Source organism: Panicum hallii, chromosome 8, assembly GCF_002211085.1.
Source record: "Panicum hallii strain FIL2 chromosome 8, PHallii_v3.1, whole genome shotgun sequence".
Classification (NCBI taxonomy): Eukaryota; Viridiplantae; Streptophyta; class Magnoliopsida; order Poales; family Poaceae; genus Panicum; species Panicum hallii.
In genome coordinates, this window is record NC_038049.1 from 4,445,060 (window position 1) to 4,456,687 (window position 11,628).

Genomic DNA, 11,628 nt, shown 5'->3' on the forward strand with positions numbered 1-11,628 from the left:
TTTTTGATCAGCTAATTAATTATGATGGCATGCTACTCTAGTTTATTTCACTTCCCAAATTATTTACGCAGAATGCTATTTAGTTCATTTTATCAACTTTTGGATCGATCCAAATGATCCAAAATATATATGACTTGCATCCCTATCAATGCTGCAACGGATGGGAAGATAGATCCACAAATTTTTAGCTTCTCTTTTGATGATTAACTAACTATTTCATGCCAAGTCGCACGAATAATCAAATTACACAAGTTGATGGTAGCCTAAGCACCTTGTCAGTTGTACCTGCTAGTAGGTCGATTGAACAATAGACTAAAAAATGTCGAAGCAAAGACACCCTATCACACACACTATATATAAATTGAACGATGCTGTGCCCGCACAAACTGCACTGCCATTCTTCCAGTTCTAGGCTTTTAGCTACCAGGCCTGCGCACAGCTGAACAACCAAACAACGCAACAGTGTCTGATAGTGGCCCTTCATGGCGGGCGCCATTGGCAGCATCATCCCCCGGCTAGCTGAGCTCCTCAACAAGGAGTACATGCTACAGAAGGGCGTGAAGCCAAGCATCGAGTCTCTCATGAAACATGTGAGCTTTATCCTGGCGCACCTCGAGGAGCTGCACAAGGTGCCGCGGGATCAGCTTGATGGTCCCAAGAGGCAGTGGGTCACCCTTGCCCGGGAGTTGCTGTACGACATCGAGGATGTCCTTGACACCTTTGCGGTGCGCGTGGTGGGCCCTGGCCAAGAACCGGATGTGGGTTTCTTGACGAAGATGGCTTGCAAGACCAAAGACTTGATCAAGAAAGCGAAAACTCGTCGTAAGATCGCAGGCGAGGTCAGTGGCATCAACAATGAGCTCAACGAGTTGAAGAATCTGCGTGAGAGCTACAAGGTTGATTCTGTTCCTAACGGTGCTACATCTTCGCCTGACCCTCGGGCCATGGCTCTCTACCACGATATGACACAGCTTGTTGGCATCGACAACGCAAGTGATGAGGTAATCAACATGTTGTCTCCTACTGGGAATGATGAGAAACTAAAGATCATATCCATTGTTGGGTTTGGCGGAATGGGCAAGACAACTCTTGCCAAATTTGTGCATGACAAGCTGATGAAAGGGAAGAATTTTCAGTGTGGGGCTTTTGTTTCAGTGGGTCAGAATCCTGAGCCGCTGGAGGGAGTCTTGATGAACATGATATCCCGACTTAGCAACAAACTGTACAAGGCCGTTCTTAGCAGTCCAATGGATCGACCACTACTCATCCATAAACTCCGACACTTCCTTCAGGACAAGAGGTATGCTTTGCGATCCACTGTTAATAATCATCAGCCACGCTTATTTTTTCGAGGTCTTCTTAATGCAATCCGTTTACAATTGACATCCATTGCATTTGCACCAACTTAATTTTGACAAGCAGTACAATTTTATCTTCTTAACTATTCCTCAAGAAACAAGTCATATTTATATGGGATGCCGTCATGCAGTGAACTAGCTAGCTAACATACAAGTTGTGGAGCTCCAGTGAGCTGTACGCATAGGCAAATAATAGCATTATTAAAGTATGTATGTGATGTTTTGCTATTGATCTAAATACATGGGAGGTCCTCGAACTTGTTTTGGACTGCCATTTATTTAGTTCCGTGAACTCTCTTTTAGACCAAAGACCTCTTCGGCCCTGCTTATATTGAAAGCGGCCGGGGTAGAAAGTTATGCTGGAGATACCAGCTTACAAGATGCAGTTCACAGAGGTTCAACCAACGCAGCCGAAACAAAGAAAAGCTGACGCAGCAGCTGAGAAAACACAACCTACACACTAGACTGGCTTACATCAGGGAAGAACAAAAGACGATGAACAGCCTTCCCCGACATCAGTAGCCATCTATCACAGCATCCGGAGCCCCTCCTTCAATCTCTCCACCACTTGCTCCCTTCCCTCCTGGTCCTCCGGGGGCTTCATCTTGCACCAATGCTTTAAAAAACCCACTACTCTGTAAGCTAACACATTAGGGTTTGAGATCAACATGTTAGAAAACACCCAATCATTTCGCGCTTTCCACACTACCCAATGCAAGAGACACCAGCCAACAAGAAGATCAGCCTCCTGCTGCAGGAGCTGCCAGGATGGAGGTCCGATCTTCTTTGCTACAATCTCGTCGAGAGAAGGACTCGAATCCCACCCTAGGTTCTGTGAACTCTCATAGTGCATTTTTTTTGTTCCCAAACTTTTGCCGGCATCATCACTGGTCCAAGCGGTTGTGAACTGCTCCGCTCGTTGACGTGGCATACTGGCTTGCAACGGTGGATCCTCCTAGACGTGATCATAACCGGTGGATCCCACAAGATGGTGGGGCCCACATGTCGGCCTCCAAAGCTTTAGAGTAGGATTGGTCCGCCCACGTCACATTCCTCTCTCCCACAACTCTCCAGCAAAGCAGCCGTCACGGGAGAAGGGGCAGCCAAACAAATCATCCCATACCTCGCCGTCGAAGAGAGTCGTGGTCTGATCAGGCACATCCGAGCTCAGTGAGCTGGGTCTCCTCTCCAAGTACTAGGGAAGGCCAGCAGCAAGATGGTCATTGGAGGCCATCAAGAGCTTGTCGATAGCGCCGCGAAGCCATGAGGCATTCCAGGTGCTGACGCTGTGACGCGTAGGGACTCCATCCCGTGTGCGACTTGGTGGCAGTACCAATGCTTTGTCCAAGAGGTGGCACGCAGAGGAGGCCGTGGGGAGTGGGAAAGGGTCATTTTCCTCTAGGAGGACCAGTTCGTCCACTACGGCAAGGAGGCCGTTGTTGGTGTTGCTCGCCTTTGCATTGCGTCCTAGATTCAAAGTTGGTGCTGGATTGGGCCCGGGGAAGAGGGAGGGGGAGTCCATTGAAGCAGGGCGTGCTCCACGACAATCAATGCAAGTGGACTAAGGAAATCCATGCGTATGGGTTGGAGATGAAGCGCTACAACAGCTTGTTTTATGGCTTGATTTGGTGAGGAAATCCATTGCTACTGCTTCAGAAATGCATTGCCGGCCACTTGTAAAAGCGGCCATGGAGCTTATCGTGGCCGCACAACTCTTCTCGGTTCTCGTCCTCGGACCCATCTTGCATGCAGGTTTTGGCATTTCTTTATTTAGCCAGGCCCCACGGTGATGATCAAACCAATTGTGCCCCGCGCCTGATGCCAAATTTTGCCTAGCTTCTGAAAATCTCCCTCACTTGATCTCCAAATGTTCGAGGCAAAAGTTCACCGTGCTCCTTAGGCCCACCAGCCCTCTTCCCTCTTCACCAAGTCTTCTCCCCTCTCCCAAGTCCCAACAGCCCCCCACCCCCACCCCCTCGCCCTCCCTCTCCCCCCGGGCTATGCTACGGGCTGCCCTGGAAAAGGGCTTATTTTAAATGGCGTTCTATCTTACTAGCCGCAAATTCTATTTGTAGAGGTAGTTCATAAGGTGGCCCACCCCTAAATTAGTGATCCCACGCAAATGAATATATAACTTGTCATATGATCTTGGACGAAGAGGAACCTTTGTAGTTGATAATTTTTCATTTGAGATTGTAATGTTCAAAAACTTTGCTATAAATTCTCAGATTTTTAATCCATATTTTTTGAATTTTTCAAACAACCTTGATGCATACAAGCTTTATGTCAAAGTTATAGTGTTCAACGGGATTTAAAACTTTGTAGTTGACAAGTTTTTCACTGAGGTCATTTTTCCCCCAAATATTCAATATAAATTCAAGAGAAATTAATAAAATAGAATACCATATGCTATCTAGTCATAAGTGACTATATGCGCTCAAGTTACTTATTCGAACCTCAAATCCTAAAACCTGCACTCTGTGTGTGTGAGAGAGAGGGGGGGGAGGGAGAGAGAGAGACTGTTTACATTCTCACAAATCAATGATTATGCAGGTACTTCATCGTAATTGATGACATATGGGCTGAAAAGGACTGGAATAATATCAAGCATGCTTTCATTGATAACAATCTTTGTAGCCGGCTAATCACAACAACACGTAAAGTTCATGTATCTCAGGCATGTTGCGGTAGTGATGATGGGATTTATAGGATTCAACCTCTTTCTACTGATGATTCCAAAGTGCTGTTCTATAGAAGAATATTTCATCATAAGGATGGATGTCCCCATGAACTGGAAGACGTATCGAAGGATATCTTGAAGAAATGTGGTGGGGCACCATTAGCCATTCTTACTATAGCTAGCCTTTTGGCAAAGAAGCAGGTACAAATAAGGGATGAGTGGTATAAAGTTGTCAATTCTATTGGCCGTGGACTTACTACAAGCTCGGATGCGGAGGGCATGAGATGGATATTATATTATGGCTATAATGATCTTCCTTCCCAACTGAAGGCTTGTTTATTGTATTTAAGTATATTTCCAGAAGATTATCATATTAGTAGAGATCGGTTGGTACGAATGTGGATAGCTGAAGGTATTATTATCCATACAACAGAACATCAACAGCAAAATGATTTGGTTGAGCTAGGAGAGAGTTATTTCTATGACCTCATGAATAGTAACATGATTCAACCAGGGGATACGGATGATTGGGATCGCAGCAAAATAACAACCTGTCGTGTGCATGATATGGTGCTTGATCTCATTTATTCCCTTGCAAAGGAAGAAAACTTTGTCACTGTACTGGATCGAACTGGATACGCATCTCCACAAGGCAAGATTCACAGGCTGTCCCTGCAAACTAGCAGTGCAGTGCACACTATTCCAGAGGCTACAGTTCCAAAAGTGAGGTCCCTTTTTTCGCTTAGCTCAACTATTAATATGATGCCGGCAATTTCATGCTTCAAAATTTTACGTGTGCTGAGTTTAGATGATTGTGAGTTCGATGAAAGCTTCCATCTTAAGCATCTTGGCAAATTATTTCACCTGAGGTACCTGCGACTAAGCTGCAGTTGTGTTACTGAGCTCCCAAAAGAGATTGGAAATCTTGAGTTTCTCGAGGCTCTAGACATATCCGGAAGCTCTATACAGGAATTGCCACCAACTATTGTTAAGCTAAGACGACTGAAGTTCCTTGGTTTTTCTTACACATTACAATTGTCAGATAGGATTTCTGGTGAGAACAAATTTTCAAATAGGATCGGCGGGCTGACATCACTGCAGGAGTTGTCGACTATAAGTATTGATGAAGAAAGTGAAGTTGACATCTTGAAAGCGCTGGGAAATCTGACAGAACTGAGGGATCTTGATATTATGTTTGGTTCCGACACCTTGGACATGGAGGAAGCTTTGGTAGATTCTTTGTGCAATATGCGCAATCTCCGGAAATTAATTTTGAACAGCACTTCAGATGAAGATTTTCTTTTGGGGTCCATGGAGGAACGATGGGTTCCGCCCCGGCATCTCACTGTGCATAGGACACTTGATTTCATATTTCCTAAACTGCCTGTGTGGTTTAATTCCCCGCTTGATCTCCAGTACCTCTGCTATCTATCCATTCAAATCAATGAAATGTGTCAGGAGGATGTTGAAAAGCTTGGGAGGCTGCCGGTTCTTGGTTTCTTTGAAATACAAATTAACATGGCAAGAGAAAGGCCGGTAATTGGTGCTGGTGCGTTCCCATGTGTTAAAGATTGTAGAATACTGGAAAAAAACTTTGGACCTGTTTTCCAACCAGGAGCTATGCCAAAGGCTGAGAAGCTGATGATCTATACGTCCGTCCGAGAGTCCAAGCATATTAATTTTGACCTAGGCTTGGGGAACCTGCCTTCTCTTGAACAAGTCATAGCAAACCTTTTCTGTGAAAAAGCACAAGACTGGGAGGTGAAGAAGCTGGAAACCATTCTAAGAAAAGCAGCTGACATTCATCCCAAGAATTTTTACCTCAATGTGATCCCAGATGACAGACATAAACAAGTTGATGTGATCCCAGATGACGAAGAGCAACAGGTACGTGAGCTCCACATGTATTGGTCCTTGCACTCCTTTCAATCCCTGGTGAATAAATCAATCCCCATTTAGTTCTGTACTCCTTTTGGCTAATTTTAGTTCCTTCCTTTCTAATCTTCAGTCGGAGGGTTCGTGCGACAAAGACACCTACGACTTCAGTGAAAACGAGGATATCCCACCGACGGACGGCATGTCCAATGCAAGCTCTTGAAGTAACTCATTCAATCTGCATGCAGGTTTGACAATGCTCCTTGAGAGTAACGCATTTTTTATCTGCATAAAAATAACGCACTAAATGAACAATATATGATTATATATTGATGCATATAAACATATTCACGCTTCCAAAACTGCTGGTTTTCTGAATTTTTTTCCATCCCATAATCCAGCAACGCAAATCATAAAAATACCTAGATGAAGTTATTCTTCCAGAGGAAAACCACCATGCGACATTGTTAACTTTACGTTCATAGTAGTAGAAATACACATTTCATTTCATTTCCTTTTGTTTCCAATATTACCCATACTAGCAGCCATCAACCGGTGCGTTGGCACGGGCAAGTTCCACACCTTTATAATTGGTGCTCAAACCACGCATACAACATGAATTAATTAAGATCATGTTGAATTTATATTTTCTTTCAAAATTCACGTGTACCAAAAACATGGAAAAGTTGAAGTTTGCTAAATTTTGCTTGAGATAAATTTAAATTCACGTGTATAATGAAGCCTGGGTTTAAAGTCAGATGACCATGTTAGTTGTAAATACTCATATTTTATAGAAGGGTATAACAGTTTTCTAAGAAATTTTTAGAGAATTGATGATCACGTATGCAGAAATTTAAAGGATATATTAGTGTTGAGCTAGTGTGGGGCTACTTAAGTTTTCAGAAAAATGATAAAAAGGAACCACAAACCAAAATAAACTGTTGGTCATTGGTTGTAACTCTAGTTTATCCAGCTAAGGATTGGGGATTTGCCGGGGTTAGGATTGGGGTTGCTGGGTTTCATGACTGCTGGCTATATAGAGAGCATCACAGGGAGGTCGTGAGACCGGTAGGGGAGGTGGTTGCAATGGTGGGTGAGGTGGGGCGATAGGGGATGGAGGTGGAGAGGTCAGCGGAGTTGGAGAAGACAATTCGATGGAGCTTTAGTAACTGCGAAGGCCGAGGTGCTGGAGCTAGGGAGGCAGTGGAAACGGGGAAGCTCGTTGTGTGTTGGAGGAGGAGACTGGGATTAGTGCCGGAGGTGATGGAGAACGGCAACCGAGGCAGGGGTATCAGATGCATTGGTGCCACTTCTGGTAGTGCTCACCTGTGGAGATGTTTGTTTGAACTTATAGGGCATGGTGAAGTTCCTGCCATCAGTCAGGAAAAAAGCGTTTTTCATAAGTCCGTGTGGGGTTCATATATAAACAAATGCATGCCTCCTTAGTTGTATATACGTGCAGCTCATTATAATACATTATCCCTTGTTATTTTATAGGTTGGTCGATCTCAAGGATCCGTGCTATCATGCATGTTGTGGAAGGCAAAACACCAATACCTTTCGGTTTCCTTAAGTGCTTGCCTAACCAAGCGCATAGATCCCAAAGTCAAATGGAAAAAATATTATTCAATTTAGTCATTTACAACTTATCCTAAGACAAAAAAAATCAAGAAACAAAAAAATAGTATCTTTGTAGAATGGTTACGTAGTCAATTATTTACAACTTCTCCCAAGACAAAAAAAAAGAAAAAAAATCAAGAAACAAAAAATATGTAATATGTTTGTAGAATCTAGGGGTTAGGTAGTCAATTATTTTCACAACAAAAACTGCTAAGAACTATAAGCATAATAATTTTTTTCCTTTGTCTCAAGTAAAAAATGAGTAAAAATGGTTTTGTTAGTTTTTCCATTTGAATTTAGTTGTCTGTTGATAATTATTAGTTTTTGAAATGAAAAATATAGGCAAAAAATCTATAAAAAAGTATAGGCGAATACTGTACAACTATTTAAGGGTTTTGAGGGAGGAAATGGGTGTCATTTATCTTTACGTTTCTTTTCATTTCCAGGGAGGGGGAGGGATGGAGGAGATCTGCCTATGCAATTTAGTTAATACTTAATTTGCATAGCCGGTCCCAAGCTCGGAAAAAGGAGGAGGGACCCATCATTCATACATTTGTACATAGGGACTTTATATGACATTTTATAGTTTTTTTAGTAATTTTAATATAGCATTCGGTGTATTTTTTTAGACTAGTTTATCAATAGGTGGTCCCGTACAAGCTAGTACTTTTGAGGGGTATAAGCATTAGAAATTCCTAAAAATTAGTGCCCTTCCTTTCTCTCTTTCATTTATTAAATATTCTAACACAGTACTCATACACTTAGATAGTTATTACTCTACAAACATTTTCACCCGCATTCATAGTAATTTTTTCACTTTTCATCCCACATCCATAGTTGTTTGACATGTGTTTTGAGTTTTTGTGTTTAACATGAAAATTGGTATGCATGGTGTATATGATGACATAAATCATGGATATGTAACTTATTATAACATAAACAATTTTTGACAGAGGTAATTAAAATCATATATTGCTGTACTTGGTTGTATTTTTGGATATCTTATTATAATGATAGATGTAAGTACTTCAAGTTATAATGTTAGAGCTTTAATTTGTATTCAACTTCTGTGCTTGATCTTGACATAATAGACTGCTCCCTAGCAGTGCCATTAAATTTGTTTGGGTTTGATCTAATTTTTATATATTTCTTGTTTATCGATGAAGTTTGAAAAAATTCAATTTCGTAATTGTAAACCCTGGTTAGCATTTAAGCAGGTCTACATGTTCTGTCCTGTGACTCCGTATGTCCAAAAGAAGTCAGTCTATCTCTCTCTCTCTGTCTATATATATATACATATATATATATATATATAAAGTTTTATTTACACTCGCTTGTACCTACTGTCAGTGTCAGCAAACCACCGTACGTATATCTACATACTCATGTATCACTTTGAATATGTTCATATATTAATTTTAAGATAGTTTAAAGTGATATGTACGAAAACTTTTAAAAACATTTCTATTTTCTAAATATATTATGATTATATATTAGTACTAGTATATAAAAATAAGTATATCCATGCATCAAAGTTCTAGCGGAGATCCATGCGGAATGTTTTTTAATTTTCAAACGAGCTTTTCTCTTCTACCGAGTGTTCAGCCGTCGCATGTGGAGGGCGGGATGATTCCGGGCTCCTTTGCTTGACGTGGTTCTTGACGTGGCTTGCGTTGGTTTAATGTCAGGTTGATAAAACTATAATCCTCCCTCACTGACAGGACATGCAGTGGGCGGGAGATGATGGCATGGCCGGGGGGCATTCCTGGGCTCCTTTGCCCGATGTGTTCTTCGTGACCTGGTCTTATCTGGTCACAGATTGGACGAGGATAAGATGTGATGATGCAGTCGAAGATACGGAGTATTTCCTGCGTCGTTTGGCTTCCCCTGCCGGCTGCTCTGCTTTCTTATTCGGAAACAGGGCAAAAGCTCCTTTGCCTGCAACCCCTGTTCCTCGGAACAGAGCCCAGAGCAGGCGTTGGCGCTTGAATGTAAAAATGCCGGGAGGCTGGGCCAATTCTAACATGGGCCGCTTGCCTGCCGAGCGTGTAGGCTTCAGGCCATTATGTCGCAATCTATCTGTTTCCGAAAGAAATTTCAGTCGACGGGGTCCAACTCTCATGATCATTCTTTGTGATCTCTGAAGCGAAACCAATGAATGATAGATGGCCGTCCTTTCAGAGGTACTAGTAGGAAAGAAAGTGCGAGGAACCAGTTCAAATTGATTCCATTTAATCGAGTCATCAATCAACTCAATTAAAAAGAACCAATTCCAGTAGTCCTTGGAACGTGTCATGAGCAATGGCCAGGATCTGAACACACTCCATAAGCATAACAAGTTGAACATCATTACACACAAGCATATCCATACATAGAGTTCACATTACATAAAGAGGTTCAAGGTACATAACACAAGTCTTAGAGTTTTGCAGCGAAAAGTCTAACATCGCGCTCATACGATAAAACACAAATAAGAAGGATAACACTGTATGCTGATAGTGCCCTTCTTATAGCCACCGACCATCTACTCCTCACCCGCACCTCCCTCCGCGGGGTAGAAGTATCCAAAGACGACCTCCGGCTTCGGATCACCTGCATCAACTTAACGGTAGCACCATAAGTACAAAAGGTACTCGCAGAACTTATCCAATATGGGTATATACTTGCCCGATCTCAAGGAGAATGCATTTGATTAGGTAACAAGGAAATGGTATGGTAATTAATTTTGAATAAAAGCATCTACATTTGAACAAGTTATAAGAAGCAAAAGACATAGCCTATATGATCTCAAAATCATACATCAATAGAATTTGCATAAATAAAATGATCATATATAACTTGAGATCAATCTTCCATGAAATCATTCACGAAACTCTACATTGGAGCAAACCTCAAAGAGCATGCTCAATGATCGAGAGCGCGGCTATTGCAATGCAAGGGTGTACAACTTTTTCCACACAAAAATAAGACCAACGACCATACCCACAGCCAAGAATAAGTGTTGATTCATGCCTCAACCATTCACATACCCATACCCGGCTATGAGCGAACGGTTGGGAGGAACAAGTGCACCGAAACTGCCGATCACACTCCATCACAACCCGCACCGAATCCACTCAAGGCAAGATCGACTTATGCTACTTGGCTTCCATTCTCATTATTAAGTATGTGGTTTGTATGGAAAAGTGCTCAAGAGACCAGCGACCAAAGAGACGGTCATCAACCAACTCAAGCAAGACTAACCATTTGGATTCCTCTCCCAACACGGTCCTACCATTCTTGCTCAAGTCCGAATCATCATTCATAGTTGCTCCAACTTTATTGATCCTTTACTACTCATGTGGAATTAACAATCATGCTATTGCTCGCGAGTGGTAGTGACCTTGCTACCTCTTGACTTCTACCGAAACTAAGCATAGCTAAGCATTTAACTCGTGACACATATTCAAGCATACTTGCTAGAAGGTAATATTCTAAACAAGGATGATAATGCATCAATTAGGTTCTAAGAAATCATTGATATGTATAGTTACTCATGCACAAGCAAGACTCATATACTTCATTGATCCAAAATATAGGTGAAAAGATGCATAGGTACCTGCCTTGATTCTCAACGAGGGTGTCGTCTCCGGTCTCCGCCTCACCCTCCTCTTGTTCCGGCGTCATAGCCTCTACATGAGTGCAATGATGCTTGATAAATAAATATGCTATGAACGATTGCAATGATATGCAAATTACATGAGAAAGTATGCTTAAATATTGCAAAACGATGGTAAAAGAAGCTAGACATATAGTACATATGTGGATTGTTTATGGTTAAGTGCAAGGGTATTAAACGAGTAAACGCGGACCGTCCGACTTGGAAGAAGCGGGCCGTCCGGCTCTAAACGGTGGACCATTTCGCGGACCGTTCGCCGGTCAACCGCGGACTATTTTGGCTGAGAAACAAGGTTTCTATATGTTTCTGTGTAGTGCTGAAAAATGACATGCGGATCGTGTGCCCCTAGGGGGGAGACAGTCCGCCATACAAAATTTTAGGAGGTCGAAAAATGTCCAGAAGCTCTGAGTAACTGGTGGACCGTCCGCCCATGATGG

General features: G+C 42.3%; 1 protein-coding gene across 1 annotated transcript; it reads left to right on the forward strand.

Moving 5' to 3' along the window:
* The first annotated feature begins 482 nt into the window (after window positions 1-482).
* Window positions 483-9,576, forward strand: LOC112903532 (probable disease resistance RPP8-like protein 2). The gene is made up of 4 exons (XM_025972797.1): window positions 483-1,300; window positions 3,912-5,925; window positions 6,047-6,161; window positions 9,255-9,576. Exons 1-3 carry the CDS (start codon window positions 483-485, stop codon window positions 6,134-6,136), a joined length of 2,922 nt encoding a protein of 973 aa, XP_025828582.1. The 3' UTR covers window positions 6,137-6,161; window positions 9,255-9,576.
* The last annotated feature ends 2,052 nt before the right edge of the window (window positions 9,577-11,628 follow it).

Bases quoted from the DNA above. Each gene is read 5' to 3' on its own strand.
- LOC112903532 (XM_025972797.1), top strand. From the start codon at position 483: ATGGCGGGCGCCATTGGCAGCATCATCCCCCGGCTAGCTGAGCTCCTC. The intron at 1,301-3,911 runs GTATGCTTTGCG...ATGATTATGCAG, and splicing joins CACTTCCTTCAGGACAAGAG to GTACTTCATCGTAATTGATG. The intron at 5,926-6,046 runs GTACGTGAGCTC...TCTAATCTTCAG, and splicing joins CAGATGACGAAGAGCAACAG to TCGGAGGGTTCGTGCGACAA.